The sequence below is a fragment of the Balaenoptera physalus genome (assembly GCF_965194825.1).
Source record: "Balaenoptera physalus genome assembly, chromosome: 12".
In the NCBI taxonomy this organism is placed as follows: domain Eukaryota; kingdom Metazoa; phylum Chordata; class Mammalia; order Artiodactyla; family Balaenopteridae; genus Balaenoptera; species Balaenoptera physalus.
Genome location: NC_138897.1, coordinates 24,123,189 through 24,148,812, shown reverse-complemented (window position 1 = coordinate 24,148,812; position 25,624 = coordinate 24,123,189). Strand labels below are relative to the sequence as shown.

The 25,624-nt window shown below is 39.8% G+C and overlaps 1 protein-coding gene and 1 pseudogene across 2 annotated transcripts; both read left to right on the top strand.

The window, feature by feature from the left end:
• The first annotated feature begins 3,129 nt into the window (after positions 1-3,129).
• On the top strand, positions 3,130-17,967 carry SKA1 (spindle and kinetochore associated complex subunit 1). Its single transcript, XM_082417356.1, has 7 exons — positions 3,130-3,361; positions 3,998-4,096; positions 6,781-6,905; positions 9,072-9,169; positions 12,913-13,050; positions 16,631-16,800; positions 17,646-17,967. The coding sequence occupies exons 2-7, from the start codon at positions 4,009-4,011 to the stop codon at positions 17,792-17,794; spliced, it is 768 nt and encodes a 255-aa protein (XP_082273482.1). The 5' UTR covers positions 3,130-3,361; positions 3,998-4,008; the 3' UTR covers positions 17,795-17,967.
• Positions 17,968-18,501: 534 nt separating this feature from the next.
• LOC309639752 (DNA repair protein RAD51 homolog 3 pseudogene) lies at positions 18,502-24,739 on the top strand (annotated as a pseudogene). Its single transcript has one exon. The product of its transcript is annotated as a DNA repair protein RAD51 homolog 3 pseudogene (transcript).
• Positions 24,740-25,624: the final 885 nt, after the last annotated feature.

Sequence of the window (25,624 nt, the reverse complement as noted above, 5' to 3'; positions counted from 1 at the left end):
ACTAGAGTTCACATTACTTTTGCTCATATTTCTTGCAAGGAACAGTCCAGCAATTTCTTACATCTTGCTCTTTTTGTTTTTTTTCCTCTTGTCATATGACTGTCCAGAGGTACTTCAACAGGAAAGGGAAGATAGGTGCAGGTCAGGACATTGCTATCCTGGAAGAAATAAATTATTGAGATTCCAAACGCAAATAACTTTCTCTCAACCAACCATCTCAGCTTGAAAAAGAATGAAAAAAAAAACTTCTTGACATAATGAGAGAGATGGAGATGAGAATGGATGAATATATAAAGGATTCAGAACTTGACAATATCAGTATCATAAGTAAAATCCTTCTCAGAACACTATGGAAGTGAATAATGAATTGTAGCAATGGTTCTGGAATTTTTCCAAGGAATTATATCAGCAATACAATCATTCCAATGCAGAATAGCTCTCTTTCCTACTTGTAATTTGGGGATGACAATGGAACATAGCTTCTCTGTGGAAAGAGATGGGATACCAATAAATTTTAATTCCCCATAACATAATTTCTGTGAGACAAGTTGTCTCTTTCACCTTGAATGACTCATAACACTGAAGAAGACAGGTTTTTGTTTTGTTTTTACTTCTCCCTGTCCCCATTGTCTCATAAAAGCAGCTAGATTTTCCTGAGAAACTACCTGTGTCCTACTCTCAGACTTTGTGTTTTGGGTAGGGCTGTCCTGGCTTCCAGCTCCAGGCTACCTAGCGAATCAGACCATTTCACCCCTCCAAATTAGACTGATTGATTCAGAGTGGGCAGATGACCCAAGTCAGGCTGATGAGATTCCATCCTGGGGTTTTGCTAGATCTCTTAGGAAAGCAAGAACTGCTAACCCATTGAGGTATATATAAGTCTGGAGGTACCAGAGGTCACCATAGGGAAAAGGCCGCCTGAGAATGGAACCAACAGGGAGGAACGCATAACTGAGAGATGGAGATGGCTTCCTAATAGTACGCTTGAGTACCTGGGTTCAGCTGTAACTGAACACACACACACACACACACACACACACACTTTACAGTTTTATAAGCCATATAAAGTCTTTTTCCTTGCTTAAGTAAGTTTGGATAGAGTTTCTGTCATTGCAACTGAAGGAGTCCTGCCAAGTAAACCAGTCCCAGAAAGAAATAAGAAGTAGGCAGTGTGATCCAACTGCTCATTTCTATATTTTTTCCACGTTTCCCCCCTCTCGTCTTGTATTCAGTGCCTTTATGCTCTCTTCTTCTTGTTTATTTTCTCATGGGAAGTAATCTGATAATGTTTGTCCTTGATGCTGCAGGGTGAATTTCTGTTATTATGTTATTTTTCATAGAATGTTGACATTTTAAGCCTTACATTTAGTCCTACAAGGAAAGGCTTTGTTCCTGCTAAAGGAATTTAGCTCTAAATAAGTAGGCCTGTTGCAATTAAAAGAGATTTAAGAAATGTATCAACCAAATAACAATGTGTAAATATTGTTTGGCTTCTAATTCAAACAAATCAACAGTTTTTTGCTTGTTTGTTTGTTTTTTTAATTTATTTTATTTATTTTGGCTGCGTTGGATCTTCACTGCTGCCCACGGGCTTTCTATAGTTGCGGGAGCAGGGGCTACTCTTCATTGTGGTGTGCCGGCTTCTCATTGTGGTGGCTTCTCTTGTTGTGGAGCACGGGCTCTAGGCACAAGGGCTCAGTAGTTGCGGCTCACGGGCTCTGGAGCGCAGGTTCAGTAGCTGTGGTGCACGGGCTTAGTTGCTCCGCGGCACATGGGATCTTCCCGGATCAGGGCTCGAACCCATGTCCCCTGAATTGGCAGGCGGATTCTTAACCACTGGGCCACGAGGGAAGCCCAAATCAACAGTTTTTAAAATAAACACTTTTTTTAAAGTTTCTATCTTTAGGAGGTAAATATGGAAATGTTTTTGGATGAAAAGATACAATGTTTGAGATTTGCTTCAAAATATTCCAGGAGGCAAGGCGTGGGAGGAGAGGAGGTACGGATGAAACAACATTTGCAATAAATTAATAACGGTTGAAGCTGGATGATGGGTTGAGCATGGGGTTCATTGTACTCTTCTTTCTAATTTTATATGTTTGAAATTTTCCATAATAAAAGGTTTTTAAAAGTAATAAGTAGAAATGGCCAAGGCAGGTATTCACCGACCCAGAATCTATGCTCTCATTCTCCCTTACAAAAAGCAACCCTATATTGTTGAGGATGCAATGTAATTGTCCAGATCAAAAAAATTTTAATGATTTTTTTTTCTAGTCTCCTTTGCAGATGTGAGTGACCAGTGGAAAGCAAATGGAAGCCATTAGGGGCGATTTCCAGGAAAACTCTTTAAAAGTGCTGTTTCAGCTCAGTCTTTCTCAAAGAAATGAGAAAGGAAATGGCAGTTGTCTTGCACCACAGGCAACCTTAACTCCAGAATGCATGATGCCATGGACGGTGGCACCAAAAAGATGGAACGAATGTGGATCCTTGATGACTGTGGAGCAACCACACCAGCCCTGGGATGCTTTCCCCCCTTTTCTTCAACAAGGGGAATTAAACTTTTTCCCCCCTTTTTTCTTTTTTGCGGTGCCAGGCGGCTTGGGGGAAATCTCAGTTCCCCGACCAGGGATCAAACCCTGCCCACGGCAGTGAAAGCACAGAGTCATAACCACTGGACCAACAGGGAATTTTTTTTTTTTAATTTGCATTTGCCCTTACAGACACTAAATTCCACGAAGACAGGGTGTCTCAGTCTTACAGCTCACACACTTGGCTGCTTTTTGGAAGTGGCTGGTGTTTTTAAAAATATTAAGGTTTGGGATCCACTTACAGAGTGTCTGAATTCACTGATTTGGGGTACGGCTTAGACACTGGAATTTGTAAAAGCTGCCCTGGTGATTCTAATGTGCAGCCAATTTGGAGACCCAGTTTAAGCTCGCGATTTGATCCCCCGAGCGCTTGGCCCTGGCTGCTGGACGGTCAGGATTGGGTGACCGCCTGAAATCACCCGTTACGGCAGGGAGTAGGAGGGGCACTTGTCCCGGCAGCCTTTCGCGCCCGAGCCAACCCAGCCCCGCCTTTTCCCCGGCGCGGCCCCGCACCACTGCCCCGCCCCCGCACCACTGCCCCGCCCCCGGCCCCGCTCCGCTGCGGCCCTGGGTAAACCTGGAAACGCAAGAGGCCGCTAAGCAGTGTTCCGGGAGCGCTGATGTGCGCTTGCGCGGTACCAAGACCCGGCGGGCAGTTTGAATTTCGCTCCCGGAGTTGGGTCTCGCCATCCTGGGCTTCCGGTGGAGACTGGAGGGGTCTTCCCGCCTCGCGACCGCACTGAGTGGGCCCTTTGCTCCCGGACCCGCACGAGGTTGGAGTCTGGTGTTGAGGATCCCGCCTTCGGAAGCGGGCGGAAGGCATTGCTTGGGCGGGGTGGGGGGCTCGGGGCGGTGCCGCGTGGGGCGGAAGAGAGGGCTTGACCTTGCTTCGCCTGGTTAGCCGCGGTGGATGCTTTAGACCTCATCAACCCTCGAAGTGAGTAGTACCTGATTTCTTTCCTCCCTTCCCTCCACCTCCTTACCGACCCCAAATAGTAAAGGCCCAAACCCAGCAGCATGGGAGAAATGCTTACCTGGACCCGTTTCTTTGAACTTTCTGTGTTTTTCCTTAAAATTCTTGGGTCTTTGAGTTGTCAAAGAAAATACCAATGTTGTCTTTATGTGTAAGTAAAGGCATTTGTCCCCTTAAATCTATAAGGAAATGGCACAGGCTTATCCCCTGTACCCTGGTTTGGGATGCATTAACTACAGAAAGCTCTAAGACAAGTCAGTACTGGACTTTGGACAGAAACTGAATTTTGTAGAATTGAAAGATATTGCTCTTGAGTTTTTGTACTTTCTTTTCAGGGAGATGTGACTTACTGGGTATTTACCATTCTTGGATATTGAAAGTGAATATAAATTTGTCTGGCTTCTCTTTTTTTATAAATGTATATCTTTTTCTTCAGAGGCTTAAAGGATGGCCTCCTCAGATCTGGAACAATTATGCTCTCATATTAATGAAAAGATTGGCAATATTAAAAAAACTCTGTCATTAAGAAATTGTGGTAAGTAAAACAGATTCCACTGACTTTGTACATATAAAATGCGTTATGATTATTGTCCCACTTTGATATCTTATGCCTGGTTAAGTGAATGTATCTTAGAAAGGTAATTTTAAGTTTCGAATGGTGATTCTTAAAACAGTCTGCCCTCAGTATTTTGAATATTGCAGAGGGTACTAAAATGTAAGTTACATTGAACAATGAACTAGCTATTAATTATATTTATTTACTTATGTTTTTCTGAGACACACAAGGCAGAATAGTAAGATTTGAAGGTGATTTAGTGTTCCTAGTTCTAGAGCTAAGTAGAGATACTAAAAGACAAGGAAAAAACCAGAAGTGGAAAAGATCCACAGAGATAGAAGTAGCCCATAACGCATCTTACAGACTGCTTTGGAGGAAGCTGATCAATATATATCACTAGGAAACAATTAATTGAAAATGAAGTCAATTTTTTAAACATCCAGAAACTGGTAAATTGTAACCATCTTCCAAGATATTTTGAAGTGCTGAAAGTGGATGATGCAATGGAAGTGCAGAGAAGTAGGAGATCCTTGTGAAGTCTGGAAAAATATTGTTTACAAAAACGATGTACTTCCCAACCATATCTAGGAAAGCTAAAGATTTATTGATAGGTGGAATTCCATCTGCTGGGAAGATCCTGTTGAACTTTTATTGTAGTTTGTGTTATGAATTGATAATTTAAAAAAATTCAAATATGAAATTATACTGTTGGAATGTCCTTTCAGATTATCCATGTCCTTCTGAGACTTTGATATTCTATGTCTCTTGTTGGGAACTACTAATAAAGAGCCTCATCCATTTTACAGTTGGTGGCTGACATATTCTGTAGAAAGTTAAAGCTGAAGGGACTGTGGGTTCATCTTCTCAAGCCCCCTGGTCTCTCACATGAGGAAACTGAGGCTCAGAAGTCAGGTTACTTGCCCCGGTCCCCCAACTCATGGGTAGTCAGTTGGAACTACAGGTTTTGTGTCCTGATTCCCAGTGTAGTACTTGTCTTCTTCTATGCCACTTTTATTGAATAATCTGAAAAAGGACCTTTAGGTTTTTAATAAGTAGTCTTCTTTAGATTCTCTTTCTGAGGGCATGATTACTATTGGAAAAATATAATTTAGAGATCTGTTAAACGATCAAACCTTGAATTCAAATGACCCCATCAAAGCATGAAGCCTGGATGAAGCAGTCTGACCTGTTAGATAACTACACACTGGGTAACCATCATTTGTACGTGGGGAGAACAATTTGTCTGTTTGGTTCCATGGCCTATTTAGGAAAACCTAGTAATTTGTTTGCCACTTTGGCTGCTGTAATTTACTAGATCACTACTATCAAAAGTAGTGAATTTGCTTAGTGAATTTATTTTACTACAAATCAGCAAACAAGGCCCTAAAATTTAGGTGACTAAGTTATTTGTGATACCAGTATATCCAACTAGTTGTTTTACCCCCTGTAATTAATCTCAGCAAAGACATCAATACTCTGACTTACTTGTTAATTTCTTTTAGTTGTTATGAACCTACTGTCAAATGCAATTTGCATTGCTTTATTAGATTATGTCGATTAATAGTAGTTTGCCTTTACTGAGTGCTTTACTAGGTTCCAAGCACAGTGCTCGCCCATCTTATATGTACTTTCCTACTTCTCAGTAACTCTCTGAGGGCAGGTAATGGTGTCTCTGACTTCAGACCTGGAGGCTTTAGCCATTTCACTCTACTGCATCTGTAATCTATAGATGTGGTCACATGATGTTTTCAGTTATGTGTATTTCATGATTTGGTTGCTAGAAGTGAAGATGGAAAGATTTGATTGTGAGGATAGTTTTCCTTTTTGTGCTTTTGATCTGCCCTTAAAAATTCTTTTTTTTACTACTTCTCTTATTTCTAGGGAGGAGGGGACTCTGGTTTTCCCATCCTCGTATCTAGGAAGCTAGAGAGAGGGACTAGGAGGTGGGGCTGGGAATCTGAGAGCAGGCTACTCTCCACTGCCTCCCACCCATACTTGCAGGCCAGTCCAAAACATAAGCTTATCTTCCTGGCCAGTGATTAGAATTTTTCAGGTTTACACATTCACTGAAGATACAGCCCATGAAGAGGGATCCTGGCCTCGTTTGGGATTCTCACTTTCAGCATCCTGTGCTTTGAAGTCCCAAAGCCTTGGCTCTTATCCCCATTAAAACCAAATATATTAGGTTGCTGAGAGTGACGGCCTCCTCTCTCCAGCATTACTCTGTACCTCGTCCCCCACCCCACCACCATTAGGGCTGCTGCAGCATCGGCTGACACGTACTGCCTGGTCTGTGGTTCGCTCTTCATGTGGAAGCCCTTGGTGATTTACCTTTTTCTCATAAGAGCTCAACTATGCATGTAAAGGGGTGTGTATTTTATCTAGCATTTCTAGGTGTTTTATTAGTGGAACAGTTCTCCAGAAGCAAAAGATTCAGGGGATACAGCGTAATTATCTCTCCCTTCCTTTTTTTTCATATTACTTAGAAATGAGTTCTTAAGATTATCCATAGAGACAGTTCTTAGGGGCTGAAACAATAGTTCTTTCTCAACCCTCAGTGTCGCTTTAAGATAGAGCTCTGTCCCAAGAGTTCAGTTGGATACATGTATGTTTTTTGCTTTTCTATACATTTTATTTTCCATTTTATCTTTGTTTATTAATAGGGCAAGAACCTACCCTGAAGACTATATTAAATAAAATAGGAGATGAGATCATTGTAGTAAATGAACTTCTAAATAAATTGGAATTGGAAATTCAGTATCAAGAACAAACCAACAGTTCACTCAAGGTAATGGTTTTCTAGTGAAAAAAACAAAATAAAAAGGCAATAGATACAGACTCCCTAATCACCAGGGAATTCTTAAGGATTCTTTAAGTTTATAATGTTCTTAGCTTTGTAAGTTATTATTAACGGTAAAGAGTGCCATTTGCATTTTATTTTCCCAGTCTAAAGGACTCCAGAGTTCCAGATGTGTTTCTTCCTCCATGGTGGTAGCCAATCTATTTACTAAAAAGGAATATTTCCTAAATAATTCTTTTTTTTTTTTTGGCTGTGTTCGGTCTTTGTTGTGGTGCGTGGGCTTTGTCTAGTCGCGGCAAGCGGGGGCTACTCTTCGTTGCAGTGTGCGGGCTTCTCATTGCAGTGGCTTCTCTTGTTGCGGAGCACGGGCTCTAGGCGTGCGGGCTTCAGTAGTTGCAGCACGAGGGCTCAGTAGTTGCGGCACGCAGGTCCTAGAGCATGCGGACTTTAGTAGTTGCGATGCGTGGGCTCAGTAGTTGTGGTGCATGGGCTTAGTTGGTCCGTGGCATGTGGGATCTTCCCAGACCAGAAATTGAACCCATGTCCCCTGCATTGGCAGGCAGATTCCTAACCACTGCACCACCAGGGAAATCTCTCCTAAATAATTCTTGGTAGGTTTAATTTAAATAAATGATCTCCTGGGAGTGTGGTGTAGGAGGAATGCCTGCCCTGGGGTTTGGAGATGTGGATTCTCACGCTGGCTCCCTGAAGCACCTTCTGCCACCCTGAGAAGGTCATTTTTCCTCTTGGGGTCTCAGCGTCCTCATTTGAAAAGTAATGGGTCATACTGAACTATTTCTTGGGTCCCTTCTATTCTGCATTTCTCTATTTCTATAGAATATAGTATAAGGATTCTCAAGCAAAGAAAAACTTGAGCCTCATTCACACACACATTTTATTCTAAATAAGCCTTCACCTAATCAAAGTGCTAGTGTACTTTTCTGATGGGATGGGAAAATACTCAGTCTGTACCGTAGTTACCTCATGCTCTTAGAGCCATTGATATATTCAAGGTGGCCTCTATGGTCCTTTTTAAGCCTTATAATCCTCAATGTCTGTAAAGATTTTTCAGCTCTGGGACTGGGCATGATTGTGCCTATGCTACTATCAGTTGAAACGAAATTAGTATCTCTGAACATCATTCATCTGTTTAAAAGAAAGATGTTATACAAATTCAAAACAGAAACCAATAATGGTTTCACTTCTACCCTGCCCAAGAATGCCCAGGGTTAGGTGTGGGTTTTGAGAATGTTCAACTCAGGGTTAAAGACTATTTGGAATTTTTGTTTACATTATGATTGAAAATCAGATGACGGGAATCTGAAGGTACAGAGTATTTTTCTTATTAAATTTGCGTGAGTTCATAACCTCAAGTTCTAGGGAAAGTTAAATAAAGACAACACAAAATGAAAGTGGTTATGATCAAGTAGGAATTTTCATTAAGCTGGAATATATGAAAGCCGTTCCAAGCAGTATCTCATCGTTGCATTCCGGGAATGCATTATCACTCTGGTGCTGGGGAATGTTTGCTAAGTCAACAAAAGCACTTTACCAGAATGAGAAACATAAATCTTTCATATACTTTTCAGTTACTTCCCAAGGTTAAAGTATTTTAGAAAGACATGAATGTCAACCCTGTCTGTTGTAATGTTATTCTAACAATTGTCCTCTGAAAAAATCCAGTAGAGAAAAAAAATATATCGCCGTCCAAAATCAGCTTGAGAAACCAAAGGGCTCTTTTTAAATATTGCTGTATTCAATGCTTTTCCACCGCTCTGCTTTTTGAATACTCAGAATCATTGTGATTGTGGTACATAGTCTTTCACGCTCTTTTTAAAATAATTAATTAATTAATTCATTAATTAATTCATTAATTAATGAATTAATTAATTAGGCTGTGCTGGGTCTTAGTTGCAGCATGCAGGATCTTCGTTGCCGCATGCAGGATCTTTGTTGCAGCATGCGAGTTCTTAGTTGCAGCATGCGGGATCTAGTTCCCTGACCAGGGATCGAATCTGGGCCCCCTGCATTGGGAGCGCCCAGTCTTTACCACTGGACCACCAGGGAAGCCCCTTTCATGTTCTGTCTAACATGTTAAAACACACACAGGCAGGACAGATGCTTATTTGTGAGCTTTTTTTTTTTTTATTTTAGGAACTCTTTGAATGTCTTGAAGAAGATTATAAAGATGTGGAACATCTCAAAGAAAACATTCCTCCCCATTTGCCTCAAGTAACAGTAACCCAGAACTTGTAAGTGTGTTTATAATTATTTTTACTATCTGGTTTTATAAAACTATTAAAACAAACACTTCAAATCTTTTTGCTTTTTTATATACTTGCAATTTTGTTAGTGATTATCCAGGGTTTTTTTGGGTTGTTTTGTTACTTATACAAGAAATAGTCTTTCCCCCATCTTTACCAGTTTTCTTATCCCACAGTCTCTGGGAAAAATGTCCCCCCTCTTTCCCAAGGGTAAGTCTCCTCTAGACTGTCTTTTTCTACTTTTTCTCATTTCTTTCCCTTAGAGCAGAGTTTGTCAGCCTTGGCTCTATTGGCATTTTAGGTCAGATAATTCTTTTTTGTGAAAATAGCATGTTTAGTAGCATCCCTGCCCTCTTCCAACTACCTCTTCCAAGTAGCCCCCTGTATCCCCTCCCACCTCCACCCCTCCACCCAGTTGTGACAATGAAAAATGTCGCCAGACATTGCCATATGTCTTTTGGGGGGCAGAATTTCCTCTGACCCTTGAGAACCACTGCCTTAGGGTAAAACTAAACTTAATGAGCTTCCCATCTTAAAAACAGCTCAAGGAACAAAAGCTTAGCTCTATTATTACCCTCAAAGTACTGTCCTACCTCTGTCTGTTCCCTGCCAGTGTATGTTTGTGCCTGCCCTTTTCCTGAAGCCCCTAAAACCTAGCCTTTGGCTGTTAATTACTACCATACTTATGAAAATGATTGCTTGAAGGTCACAAAGAGGTAAAAAATACCTCTTCATCCCTGATTCTTTTCAGATATTATTTTGCTGCCCATCTTTTTGAAATTCTGTTATTTGCACTGCCACTGTGCTTTCTTAGTTGTCATCCTACATCTTCGACTAGGCTGCCTCCTTTTTCTCTGCCCTCTTTTAAATTACAAGTATGTCCTAAAGCTCTGTTTTACTCACGCTTACTTAGCACCATTATTAATGCTCTCAAATGTCCAACTCTGGCCTTGACTTGGCATCTAGTTCTGTTTTAATCGCTTGCTGGGAATCTCATGAATGAGCTGTTCTCTCCTCCAGCTTCGCGTGTCTAAGACTAAACTGTCTCCTTGTTACCCACCCATCACCTAGACAGGAACTCGGCATCTTCAACCTGTCTCTCTGTCTCGTAGCCCCAGCCGTCCATTCGGCCTCTGCGGGGTGTTGTCTGTCCCTGCCCTCCCTCTGATTGTCTGGCTCCATGAGGTCTTCTGTCATCTTTTGTCTTCATGATTTGGGAGCTCCTGTGTTTTGTCTTTCCAGTATTTCTCCACTCCCATCTCTCCAGTCCTCTGCCCAAAATTGTATTTCTTTTTTCCTTTAACTTTATTGAAGTATAGTTGATTTACAAAATTGTATTTCTAAAAGGGGGCTCCAAGTATATAAAAACATTCCATGGCTAACTTAACTTTTTAACTTTCCAATGTATCATATATACAGAAAAGTAATTAAAGTATTATTAGTGTAAATTAAAGAAGCATGATAAACATCAGCATATCCACCAGTCAGATTAAGAAATAGGGGGCTTCCCTGGTGGTGCAGTGGTTGAGAATCTGCCTGCCAATGCAGGGGACACGGGTTCAAGCCCTGGTCTGGGAAGATCCCACATGCCACGGAATAACTAAGCCCGTGAGCCACAGCTACTGAGCCTGCGCGTCTGGAGCCTGTGCTCCACAACAAGAGAGGCCACGATAGTGAGAGGCCTGTGCACCGCGATGAAGAGTGGCCCCCACTTGCCACAACTAGAGAAAGCCCTCGCACAGAAACTAAGACCCAACACAGCCATAAATAAATAAATAAATAAATAAATAAAATTTAAAAAAAAAGAAAAAGAAATAGGACACTACCAGTACCTACAGCACTTTTTCTATTGCAGACCCTCCCTCTATCAAAGAGGTAATCATCCTGGAGTTTATGATAATCACAGTTTTGCGTATGTGTTTCCACAAACAACATACTGCTTAAGTTTGAAAACTGAAAGGAAGGCACGAACCTTGCTGTGTAGGAAAAGAGCCATGTTGCTGCTGATAGTTGAAGGTCTCCAGGAACAGATAAGCTCAACAGAGTCCCTTGCATGTCAGGGTACCTTGGAATTTCACTCCAAGAAGAGAAAATTAGTGGGCAAGGTCATGAATAAATGCTAGGAACAGAGATCATCACAGGATATCTGCCAGGGTTGTTAGGCTGGACATTGGCTACCCAGCAGGAATATGGCCCGAGGAATAGGAGGAATTTTCTTCTAAACTCACTATGGCCTAGCGTCAGCTTTTAGGGCCAGGCCACAGCAGAACCTTTCTATAGGTAGAAATGGTTATTTTCAGTTGATAGACACAGCAGGGCCTAAAGATAAGCAAGTACAGGTAAGAATCAGCCAGGCTTACCGTGGAGTCTCAGGTTAGGATTCATGTAAGGATCATGCTACCGTGACATCGGGCATCTTCATCTTGACAACCCACCACGTGGCCGTATCCTCATCACACCGCCTCAGTCAGGCCTGGTTGCCCTCTGTGTCTGGTACTCAGCTGTCGTCTTGGGATCTCACTTCCCTTTCTTTCCTGGGATTCCCTTCCCTTGCTCCTGGGTTGGATCTTCTCTTTCCTGTATCCTGTCTTCATTTATCGCTTGACTTGCTGCTGGCAACAGGGCTCCATTCCTTCCTTGGCAGTTAAACAACCTAGAAGATATAGCCTATTTGTAGACTCTATTTGCTTGTGGGTAGGAGCTATATTAGGCTTCTCATTGACTCCAGAAATTGGGCAGGACTGAGCCAAGGGTGACCCATGCTCATTGCTGGCAACTAAAATGAGTCTGTAGCAGGCAGGATTGATATAGTAAGTCCTTACTTACGAACCTTCAAGTTGCAAACTTTCAAAGATGTGAACATGCGTTCACATGTCCAGTCATGTAAGTTAGTTCACGTGTCTGGCGTACATTGCCACATGCGTGCATCCTCTACAAGTGGTTGTGCTTTTGTGTACTTTGCTGTACAGTACAGTATTGTATAGAGTACAGCAGTACAGTATCTTTATTTCAAGCCCAGGATATCTAGAAACGAGAGTAAAAGCAGCGGTGATATAGCTGGTACTGCTAAGAAGCGCCAGCTGTTGTACTGTACTACTGTACTTTTCAAGGTACTGTACTGTAAGATTAAAAATGTGTTCTTTATTTTTTGTGTGTGTTTTTTAGGTATTATTTGTGTGAAAAGTATATAAACCTATTACAGGACAGTACTATGTAGCTGATTGTGTTAGTTGGGTACATAGACTACCTTGTTGGACTTACGAACGCACTCTTGAAACGGAACTCATCTGTATGTAGGGGACTTACTGTACTAGCAACCAATGGGATAAATTAGAAAGATAGAAATATAAGGTGATTGATGTTTCCATGTCCAGAAATAGGGAAGTCAGGAAGAAAAGCCATGTAGAAATTAAATTCAACTTTACGCATATTGACTTTGAGGAGCCAGTGGGATAACTGATGAAGATGTTTGGCACATGTTCTACTTACACCATGTTTTGAGTGTGTAAAGAACAATTATATTACTGAAAATTTAGGGACTTGATTTTTTAGCATTCTCACTATTCAGATCTTCATGAGCATTAATGGTAGGGATAGAAAAAAAGGTTGGCTATAAACTTATAACAAGATGAATCATGTGTTTGATACTGATCATTTTCAGTTGCAAAGCTTTCTGGTATGCTGCAGAATTCTGACGATTACCTGTACATCTGTGCATCTCTATTCTGTAGTGTTAATGGATCAGATCTTGACCCTGAAGAACCAGTCAAAGTTGAGGAACCTGCACCCACAAAGAAGCCCTCCAAAGAACAAAAAAATGTTAAAGAAATGCCATTTATAACTTCTGATGAGTTTAATGGCATTCCTGCGTAAGTATTTAAGATAAACTTTAAGATAAATTCAGCTCTTTAATAATCAACATACATGTTGATAAGTATAAGCCTAGATTATATTAATTGTAACATGCTGTGTTCCAACATCGATCTTTTCTAAAATAGTTTTACGTTGCACTGTGAAAATGCAGGAAATCTTTTGTTGAAGACGTTTAAAACTATGTTTTTTGTTTAGTTGTAAAACCTTTTCATAGAGAGATCTAGAGATGGGTCAGTTTGTTGCTGAGTCCTCTCAGGGTCATTTTATGATACAGATTTATCCAGTTACATTTCAGAAGTAGCTTCAGTTTTGCTATAATTTTAAGGAAAGTGAGTGTGTTGTATAGGTTTGACAGTTAGAACAGAGAGTGCTGTGTTTGTTTGGTTTCCATTTGTCCATTAACTTATGCCACACACTTGTTTGAGTCTGTGCTCTATTCTGGGGTCTGGGTCACTGAGGAAAAGAATACAGGGTGAATAAGACAGGATGCCTCCCCTGAGAGAGGGCACCTTTGCTCTTCACAGATGACATTGATGGGGAACCAATTATGGAAATCCATGTTTTTAAACTCTCATAATTCCAGGCCTTTACTTATTAACTTCTAGGCTTTATATTATTACATTTCTCATTATTTTCTTATACAAATAATGCACGTTGTTAGAAAATGTTTGTTGTTAGAAGATAACTCATCTGTAATTCCACCACTCAGACAAGAGAGAGTATTTCCTTCTATATTTTAATTTCACCTACATAACAAGTTGTTTCTGATTGTCATTACAACAGTGTAGTTATTCTGTGAATATAGTTTACTTACTTTTTTTTTATCATGAGCATTTTTCCATCATTAACTATCATGGAAAACTTGGATTTTAATAGTTGTATAATATTTTATTGTGTGGCTACTCTATAAGTTATTTAAGCATGATCTTATTAAATATTTGGGTTGATTGCATTGTTATGAAGAATGGCACAATGAAATTTCTTTTGGACAAGTCTATTTTATAATTCCTTATTCCCTTGAGATAGTGTCCTAGGAGGAGAATCCCTGGGGCAAAGGGCATGATTATTTTACTTGTCTGAGAGTTGTCCATCTGGATTTTGTTGTTTGTTTTTTAATTAATAAACTTTATTTGTTAGAACAGTTTTAGGTTTATAGGAAAATTGAGCAGATAGTACATTATTCTCATACCTGAAAACAGTTTCCCCTATTACTAACGTCTTGCATTAGTGTGGTACATTTGTTATCATTGATAAACCAGTCTAGATACTATTAACTAGATATTAACTAAAGTCTGTAGTTTATATTGGGGTTCACTCTTTGTGTTGTACAGTCTATGGATTTTGACAAATGCGTAATGTCATGTGTCCACCATGATAAGAATAGTTTCACTGCCCTAAAAATACCCTGTATGCCACCCTCTCATCTCTGCCCCCTGAGCCCCTGGCAGCCACTGATCTTTTTACTGTCTCTATAGTTTCCCTTTTCCTGGGTGTCATATAGTTGGAGTCATACACTGTAGCCTTAATAATATGCATTTAAGGTTCCCCTCATGTCTTTTCATGGCTTGATAGCTCATTTCTTTTTATCGCTGACTAATATTCCATCGTGTAGATGTAGCACAGTTTGTTTATCCATTCATCTGTTGAACAACATTTTGGTTACTTCCAGTTTGGGGCAATTATGACTAAAGCTGCTGTGAACATTCACGTGCAGGTTTTTGGGTGGACGTGTTTTCAGCTCACTTGGGTCAACACCTAGGAGTGTGATGGCTGGATCCTATGGTAAAACTGTTTAGCTTTGTAAGAAGCTGTCAAACTGTCTGCCATAGTGGCTGTACCATTTTGCATTCCCAGCAGAGTGAGAGTTCCTGTTGTTCCCTGTACTCACCTGCATTTAGTTTTGTCAGTTTTTTTCTATTAGCTATTCTAGTAAGTATAATGTACCTCATTGTTTTACTTTTCAGTTTCCTGATGACATAGGATGTTGACCATCTTTTCATATGCATAGTAGCCACTTGAAAAATATCTGGCAGTTTCACTGTTCTGAGACTAGGAATGAGGCTGACAATTCTCTTTAGTGTTTTTGTTTGTTTGTTTGATTTGGTCACTTGGTCCTTTCCTTTATTGACAGCTTTATTGTCACCAAAATTCTGTTTGATGCTATTCAGTTTTTTAAATTGTTGTTGTTATTGTTGTTGCCCATCGGCTGAGCTAAAGAGAAGAACAAATGGCTGTGAGAACATTGGAATAGAAGGGTCTTCAGAAAATGCTTCCTTGAAGGGAGGATATTAGAATAGTCATGGTAGAGTATTCATTTTTAAACTAAGGAGTTATTTAACGAATGACTACGAGAAGTCATTCGTTAAATAACGAGAAGTTAGAAGATTAGGGTAAGGAAGAATGTGTTCCAAGCATGGGACTTTATTTATCTTTAAAAAATTAATACTGAGATGGAATTAAAGTGGAAAACATTGGCACTTGTTTTGAGGAAATTAGGAAATAGTTCACATGATTTAAAGGAATTGCATTGTGTTGAGCTGTGGCATCAACTGTGGAAATTGTGGTTAGAAAAATGAGTGGTGAAAATGAATCTAGAAAGGAAGGGAATAATGAAAATGAATGGGTTTTGGTCAATAAGAACATTTTCCTTTAAACATATTTATATATTATTTTATCTTAAGGAAGTTTCGATTAGAAAACTGCCCCTTTGAATAGAGGCGAAGGACAGAGTTTAACATAATGAATCCATGATTTGTTGAAGGGAAAAATTGAAGCAGATGATGAAAATTTTGTTTTTGGTCTGTACAGACCACTCAAAATCAAGGGTCTCCTATTCTTATAGTCTAAGACTCTGGTGACTGGGAGGACGGGCAGGAGGGAGATTGGATTGGAAGAGTGGGCTTTAGAGTGAAAGAGACAATGCTTAAGGGCATTTGAGTTCAGAATGAATAGTGAGCTGTCCGTCGAGGCTGCCTGTAGTTCTCCTCTGCCGGCCAGCTGTGCAGCTTAACTTCCGGGCCCCTTCGTCCCTTTGCAGCCCCTGCACCATCAGTTCTTCTTCGTCTCAATCAGCTTTGTCATCTTTGTTGTCACATTTGTCATCCTTCATCTTCTCTTCCCCCTCTTCCTCCTCCTTTTTCTTTTTCTCTCTGAACAGATCCATTTTTGCAGGAAACTAGAGTGGCATGAGTTATATAATTTATTAATATTTAAATTTTTCTTTCCCTTGCTCACAAACATTTAAAAATATTTAAATAAACTTCTATTTGCAATTAATCAGTCTATTTGAATCAGAGTCTGAAAGCCTATTTTAAATTGTAATGTTAATTCTGTAGGTGAAGAATAGGAACTTATGTATCCAGACATAACTAGGGAAGATAAGCACTAATATATTGTGGTCTCTAATTTTTCAACGGTTGAGATGTGTCTGGTTTATTTGGAAGTTGGTATAAAATTTTTTATATAGAATACTAATAGCTTTGCTACTGTATAAAGTCATCATATGTAAATGTTTTGCAAAGAAAACAATTGTGTATGATGATTCTTTAGAAAAATTAATCATTTTCTTTTTTACAGGTACATGAAATCACGCTTAACCTATTGTCAAATTAATGATGTTATTAAAGAAATCAACAAGGCAGTAGTTAGTAAATATAAGATCTTACATCAACCAAAAAAGTCTATGAGTTCTGTGGCCAGAAATCTCTATCACAGATTTATTGATGAAGAAACAAAGGAAACCAAAGGTAAAATGAGAGTATATATATGTGTACATGTCAACTGTTTGGAATGTAACTAAACATGAGACAAGATTAATTCCAGAAACTTCTAACTCTAGAGAGGTAGTTCTCAATCAGGGGCAGTTTTCCCACCAGGGAACATTTGGCCATCTCTGGAGACATTTTTGGTTGTTATAGCTGGGATTGGAGGTGCTACTGGCATCTAGTGAGTAGAAACCAGAGATGCTGCTAAAGTACCCTATAATGCAGAGGACAGCCCTGACAAAAAAAGAATCATCTAGCCTAAAAGGTCTATAGTGCCGAGGCTGAGAAATACAGCATTAGAGTCTATTATGGAATGATATCCAATATTTTCAGAATTAGAATAGTAGTGATAACAGTTGTTCATGCTTATACTATAGCACTTACTATGTGCCAGATAGTGTACTAAGGGCTTTAGCCCTCACAGCATCCTTATGAGTTGTGTACTATTATTATTCCTGTTTTTCAGAGTAGGCAAAGAAGGCTTAAGTTACTTGTCCAAGGTCATTCAGTTAAGTGATAAAGCTGCTGTGGGTTTCATTCTCTTAACCACTACCATATCGCGTCTTGAAAAGTGAATTGTTCAAAAGATACCAGCAGATAGCCAGTGATATAATAAGCAGGGTTACATTTCTGAAATGCTACAGTAAATATTATGCAACTTCAGTTGAAAGAATAATTATTATTTTAGCAAGAATACCAGTTCTCACTGTGGTTGGATAATGATAGGAAAAAGTGATTAATGCCATTCATAGTCATAATGTAATACATTAAAGACTCATCCTGAAAGTTGTCCTGATAACAATTAGCATTAATATCTTTATTTTCAGGCCATTATTTTGTAGTGGAAGCTGACATAAAGGAGTTCACAGCTTTGAAAGTTGACAAGAGATTTCACGTGATACTGAATATTTTACGACACTGCCGGAGGCTATCAGAGGTCCGAGGGGGAGGACTTACCCGATATGTTATAACATAAGGCCCTTGTGAGCTTTTGAACCAGCCAACAGTAGGATATAGAGGCTATTCCCATAGTTTCCTTATATGTAATTTCTTTATATATAATTTCTTTAGCCGTTTCATTTTCTTTTTCTTTGTTTCTTGTAAAAATAAAACTTAAAAATAAATAAAGCATGTATATTTTAAAATCTACTTCCTTACAGTAGATATTTAATCACCTACCATGTGAGCCTCTGTTCTAGGCATAAAAATGTTCATATTTAGTTTTTGTGTTTAGTGACAGCGCTGCTGACCCCAGTAAGAAGGTTGCAAATGTGACAATAAAAGTCAAAGTTCAAGAAGATAAGATCAAGGATAGCCAGGCTGTTTGGAATTAAAGGTCATTAGTGTCTAAATTCCACTAAGGATATTTCAGTCTATAGGCAAGAGTTGGATTTGGAGGCAGCCCATCCACGTGGTTATTCTGCTTTCCCATCTGTGGTTAAGGAACAGCTTACCTGAAATGCATTCAGTGTAAATCAGTCTGTAAACACTGACCTGTAATGAAATTATAATAAAAGTATTTTGAGATGAAAAAGATGATAAAATAAGACGTGTAAGGTCATGGAAAATGAGTGGTTGGATTGTAAGAATTTAATGGCATTTCTCTTGCGCACTTGGGGAGGTTATTTGTCTATCTGTGTCTTAGTGAGCGTTCTCCAGAGAAACAGAACCAAAAGGCTATCTATCTATCATCTATCTATTGACTATCTCTTCTATCTCTATCTATCTATCTATCTATATCTAATTCTCTCTCTCCTATCTATCTCTTCTATCTCCCCAGTCTATCTATCTATCTATCTATCCATTCTATCTATCTGTCTGTCTATCTGTCTATCTACCTATCTATCTATCTATCTATCTATCTATGGAGATTCATTATGAGGGATTGGCTCATGTGATCATGGAGGCTGAGAGGCCCCCAGGTCTGCTGTCCGCAAGCTTATGGATTATGGAGGCCCAGGAAAGCTGGTGGTGTGATTCAGTCTGAGTGTGAAGGCCTGAGAACCAGGGGAGCCAGGCCAGAGCAGATGAGACGAGATGTTGCAGCTCAGCAGTGAGGCAGGAAAAAAGAGCAAATTCCTCCTTCCTTCTTCCACCTTTTGCTCTGTTCACGTCGTGGACGGATGGGAGGATGTTCACCCACACAGGGGAGGGTAGTCTGTTTCACTGAGTCCACTGCTTCCAATGCTCATGATTTGGTTTCACTGTATCATCTGGTTTGTAGGAAACACAAGGAAGAAAGAAACAAGTTAAATGTTATCATGAAGAAGCAATCAGACAAATCCAGATATAACATAAGTAAGCTGGTCTCTTAAACACAAGTCAATAACAGAAAAAAATAAAGGGCTCCTGTTCTAGATTAAAAGACTAAGAGCTTAGTCAAATATAAACCATGAACCTTGATTCCGTCTGAAAACAAGATTGAGGGACAATTTTAGAAATTTTAATACAGGTTGTGTATTAGATGCTGTGAGAGAACTAGTATCCGTTTTCTTAGTTATGATAATAGTCATGGTTATGAAGGAGAATATCCTTATTTTCTGCAGATGCATCTGAGATATTTATTTAGGGATAAAATAATATGCTTTAAAATGGCGAAGCAATATAATTGGATACATACATACATACTTACACACATAGAGCGGATATGGTAAAGTGTTAATTGTTCGATCTAGCCGATGGTTAGAACAGCATTCGTTGTATTATTCTCTCTAATTTTATGTGTTAACATTTTTTTCCTAATAAAATTTAGGATACTTGTGAAACAAATGTACTGATTAGATACTTAAATTTCATGAAAACACAGATCAGAACTTGCGGGCTGGTGACGTGAAGCTGGGAAGGAAGGGTTGTTAGCCATCAGTCATGAGCTCATGTGCCCCTTCAGGCACTTGTGAACTTCAAGTTCCTGCATCCGTGCTTCCCAGCACTGCTCACTGAGCCTAGGCTGGGTGTTTGAACTTGATGCGTTAGATGAAATTTCTTGAATTATTAAGCTGGATGTAAATATTATGTTTGCACACAAAGCAATGTATTGGGCATCTAACTTCTGCACTGAGAAATGATGCACAGTGTACAAAGCTTGATATCTGGGAAATGTGTCACTTTTAGTGAACCATGTTTTCAAATAAGCTTAGGCAGGACATACATACGCTCTGCAGGTGATGAATATGGACAGATGTTCATTTCTAATGCAGGTTTAACTTGATGAGCCTACTTGCCTGTCTTTTTAACAACTGTAGTGCAATTTCAGACTCATATTTTCTTTTAATTAATTAATTTATTTATTTATTTTTGGCTGTGTTGGGTCTTCATTTCTGTGCGAGGGCTTTCTCCAGTTGCCGCAAGCGGGGGCCACTCTTCATCGCGGTGCGCGGGCCTTTCACTATCGCGGCCTCTCTTGTTGTGGAGCACAGGCTCCAGACGCGCAGGCTCAGTAGTTGTGGCGCACGGGCTTAGTTGCTCCGCGTCATGTGGGATCTTCCCAGACCAGGGCTCGAACCCGTGTCCCCTGCATTGGAAGGCGGATTCTCAACAACTGCGCCACCAGGGAAGCCCCCTCAGACTTATATTTTAAATCGAGGATCAATGCAGCAACTCACAAAGCTCAAGTAATTAAAATTCCCTTCCTTCTGATGGGTCAACATAACAAATGTGGGCACTTCTAACTACAAAAGTTTTCTTGGCAGAGTGATTGTGAGCTGTGCCTCAGCTGCATACTAAAAATTACAACTCTAATCCTTAATTGTGACTCAGAAATCAAATTATTTCTTGGGGATACTCTCTTCAACTTTACAAAATAATTCAGCAACATGGTGCATCAAAAAGAAAACTTAAGCCTCAGAAACCTGGTTCTAGTCCTACCTCTGCCATTTGCTCTCTCTTGGTTCTACTTTCAAAAATTTGACCCCTGGTGTTCGGCTTTGAAATGCAGCGGGATTTAGTGAGTTTGCCCCTATCCCCAGCGGTGCGGGTGAAGCTGGTGTCTGCAGGTTTCCAGACTGCTGAGGAACTCCTAGAGGTGAAACCCTCCGAGCTCAGCAAAGAAGTTGGGATATCTAAAGAGGAAGCCTTAGAAACTGCAAATTATAAGAAGAGAATGTCTCACAAATAAAACAAGTTATTCTGGTACAGCTGAGTCAGGCCAAGAAGTGTACAGCACTGGAACTTCTTGAGCAGGAGCATACCCAGAGTTTCATAATTACCTTCTGTTCAGCACTAGATAATATTCTTGGGGGTGGCGTACCCTTAACCAAAACAACAGAAATTTGTGGTGCACCAGGTGTTGGAAAAACACAATTATGTTCTTTCTCTTGACAGTATGCAGTTGGCAGTAGATGTGCAGATACGAGAATGTTTTGGAGGAGTGGAAGAGCGCCCAAAAGCTTTGCAGGATTTCACTCTTGAAAATATTCTTTCCCATATTTATTATTTTCGTTGTCGTGACTACACAGAGCTACTGGCACAAGTTTATCTGCTTCCAGACTTCCTTTCAGAACACTCAAAGGTTCAATTAGTGATAGTGGACGGTATTGCTTTTCCTTTTCATCATGACCTAGATGACCTATCCCTTCGTACTCAATTACTAAATGGCCTAGCGCAGCAAATGATCACCCTTGCAAATAACCACAGATTAGCTGTAATTTTAACCAATCAGATGACAACAAAGATTGATAAAAATCAGGCCTTGCTGGTTCCTGCAGTGGGGGAAAGTTGGGGGCATGCTGCTACAATACGACTAATCTTTCATTGGGACCAGAAGCAAAGGTTGGCAACATTGTACAAATCACCAAGCCAGAAGGATGCTACAGTACTATTCCAAATCACACCTCAGGGATTTAGAGATGCTCTTGTTGCTACTGCACCGTTCATTGCAAACAGAAGGTTCATTGAATATCCGGAAGCGGTCACGGGACTCAGAGGAAGAAAAGGAATCCAAAGACTAGTCTCAGAGTATACATAAGTATTGACGCTGTGAGAGATGGAGCGCTTACAAGTAGTAGACTCGTTACTTTAGAATATAAACACTATGGCGTGAATGAATCCAGTGTATATTAAGTGAATGGTGAATGAATGGATCAGGTCTATATTAAGTGAAAATACTTAACAAATAGGATTCTCTGAAAGAGTTTTTCTAAACTAAGCAGTGTTCTACCGTTGTATTTAACGCTGTTTTCATTTTCAGTAACATTCAGTAGAGATGATACAGGTATTGTATTTTGCAAATGTGGAAAGCTGATCACTTGTGGCCAATCTGAATTTAATATTCAGACTGTTTTTTCCTCCTTTCTTTGCCAATTGCCTAGACATTTCTAGGAAGAAAAGATTTTTTTCCGCATTCCTATCGTGCTCTCCTCTTTAAATGTAGCTTTGATAATTCTCAAAAATGACATGTTTCTATTATGAAGAAAAGCTAGCACCATGAGTCAGCATATCATTACATTCAGTTTATGAGTAGGATACAAATTTTGGATGACCAGTCTTATTTTAGTGACCCCAATCCTAAAATCTAAGTCATTTGTTCATTTTTAAATGTTATTTTGTAACATTAAAGGAAGGACTTTGGAGTTGTTATCCCATCTAGAACATTGACTGGAACATATATCTATGTATCAAGTTGATAAGCTCACAGTCATTTATTTCTATATTTTTGAAACATGGTGTGATCCAGTTCTAGGTGTATTGACATTTTCCTTTGAATAATCTTAATACTGCTTGAATAAATTAAAAATTTGGATTCTTGAGTGGTTTCAAAATTAAAAAAAAAAAATTTTGACCCCTTCTCAGGGACTTCCCTGGTGGTGCAGTGGTTAGGAATCTGCCTGCCAGTGCAGGGGACACGGGTTTGATCCCTGGTCCGGGAAGATCCCACGTGCTGCGGAGCAGCTAAGCCCGTGTGCCACAACTACTGAGCCTGTGCTCTAGAGCCCGCGAGCCACAACTACTGAGGCTGAGTGATGCAACTACTGAAGCCCACATGCCTAGAGCCCGTGCTCTGCAACAAGAGAAGCCACTGCAATGAGAAGCCTGCGCGCAGCAACGAAGACCCAATGCAGCCAAAAATAAATAAATAAATAAATGAATAAATAAATAAATGATATAACCATTCTTCAAAAAAAAAATTTGACCCCATCTCACAAGCTACTACCCTGGTTCCAAACATCTCCCCTGGATTAATTCAAAGCTTCCTAACTGGTCTCTGTGTTAATTCTTGCCCTACTACTGTCTATTCTCCACATGAACCAAAGTTAGATTAGGTCACTCTGCTACTCAGAAACCTTAAATAGCTCCCCATTTCTTACAGAGCGAAGGCTGAATCCTCACAAAGGCCCGCGAGGTCCTTCATGGGTCCCTCCTCAGCACAGTGGTACCGTCTCCTACTCCTCCATTTCCCAACTCTGTTCCAGCCACTCTGGCCGCCATGCTCTTTCTGGAACAGGCCCAGCGTGAGTCTCCCCAGACCTTTGCACTGGCTGTTCCCTCTGCCCGGAAAGTTCCTCATCCTTCACCCATGTGACCCTCCCCCTTACATCTTTTATATCTGCTCAAATGTCATTTGATCCCTTAGGGCTTCTTGGACTACCTTACATTTATATTTACATCTCCCTCTGCAACACTTTCTCTCCTTCCCTGCTTTATTTTCCTTTCCAACACGAATGCCTATTTCACGGTTTATATATTTTACCAATTTATTTGTCTTTCTCTTCCCACTAGAATATAAACTACCGACACTAGGAGTTTTTGTCCCTTTTATTCACTGTGGTGTCCTCAGCCTCTTTCACAGGGCTTTCCAGTAGAGGGCGCTAAATAAACATTTCCTGAATACACAGTAACTGGCACAGTTTGTGGCCATGGGCAAGAGATTTCATCTTCCCAGACTCCAGTTTTCTTCTGTATATATTGAGATGGTTGAACAAAAATTTCTCTCAGGACCTTCTAGTTTTAATATTCTATGGTTCTAATATTCCCAGTTACTTCTGGGAAATATACTTATGATGAAATCCTTCTCTCTGACAGGATTATAAAAAATGGTAAAAAAAAAAAAAACTGCTTATAATTACATGGAACGCTCATCTTTTACCCAAAGAATCTGTAAAGTATTAAGCTTCAAGAAATACTGAAATTTTAAGTTACTAGTTAAATAATAAAAAGAAGCTTCCATTGATTAAGGAAATATATTAAAATTTTTTCAGCCAACATCTTTAGTTTTCTAATTAGTTTTGCTTATTAGAAATAGTTTTAAGATTTCACAATTTATAAATGTTACGCCTGATCATAAAGGAAACTTCTGTGGTATGTTGAATAGACCTATATGTTATAGAACGCAGTTTTGCTTCATAATATTAAAATTTTTTTTTAAGTTTTCTCCCTTTCGAATTTTTTTTTTTTTTTTTTTTTGGCCGCACCACGTGGCTTGCGGGATCTTATTTCCCCGACCAGGGATGGAACCCAGGCCAACTGCAGTGGAAGTGCAGAGTCCTAACCACTGGACCACCAGGGAATTCCCAAATGATTTCTTTTATGAAACATTCCATCTCCTAATAAATGATTGCCATTGTTCCATAAATATATCTATTAATACAAGTGGCATAAAAGAAGGGTTACTCAAGATATTGAGGACTCTTCCTGGATATATTTCCAACAGTATTACTCAAACTGGTTCCAAGACTATATGCATGATTAGAAAGTAGAAATAATTTAATATAATATCAATTGGAGTTTGTTCAAGTTAGGTTAAGTCTCTAAGGAACACACACGAGAAATATTTATCAGAAATCATGGCATGGGCTTCCCTGGTGGCACAGTGGTTGGGGATCCACCTGCCAATGCAGGGGTCACGGGTTCGAGCCCTGATCCGGGAAGATCCCACATGCCGCAGAGCAACTAAGCCCGTGCGCCACAACTACTGAGCCCGCGCTCTAGAGTCTGCGAGACACAACTACTGAAGCCTGCGTGCCGTGCCTAGAGTCCGTGCTCCGCAACAAGAGAAGCCCGAGTACAGCAATGAAGAGTGGCCCTTGCTCGCCACAACTAAAGAAAGCCTGCAGGCAGCAACGAAGACCCAATGCAACCAAAAATAAAATAAATTTATAAAAAAAAAAAAAGGAAATTACGGTATTTAGCAAGTTGTACCTCAAATTCTTTATTGTGAGCACCATTTTGCTCTGCTGTATTAAAAAGTAGTCAATTAGGTGGTTAGGAGGCTACATCATTTCTTTAAAACTGAGATTAAATTTACCTACAGTAAAATGCACAGATCTTAAGGATACAGATCAGTATTGACCAGTGCACATACCCATGTAAACTACACCTGTATCATTTTTTTGTTTTTTTCTTAAACTTTTTTTTTTTCTTAAACTTTTTATTTTGAGATAATTATAGGATCACATGCAGTTGTAATAAATAATACAGAGAGAGCCCTGTACCCTATACTTTTTACCTCAATAGTAACATCTTGCACAATTTTGGTACAATATCAGAACCAGGATATTGACATTGATACAGTGGAGACACAGAACATTTTCATCAGCACAAGGAATCCTCACGCTGCCCCTTCAGAGCCACACCCACTCCCCTCCCACCATCACCTCCTCCTTAGCCCCTGACAACCACTCATCTGTTCTCCATTTCCATAATTTTGTCATTTCAAGAATGTTATGTAAATGAAACGATACAGTATGAAACTGAGACTGGCTGTTTTCACTCAGTATAATTCTCTGGAGATTCATCCAGGTGCTTGCACATATCAACAGTTTCCCTGGTTAAGAAGCTACCTGCCAGTGCAGGGGACACAGGTTCGATCCCT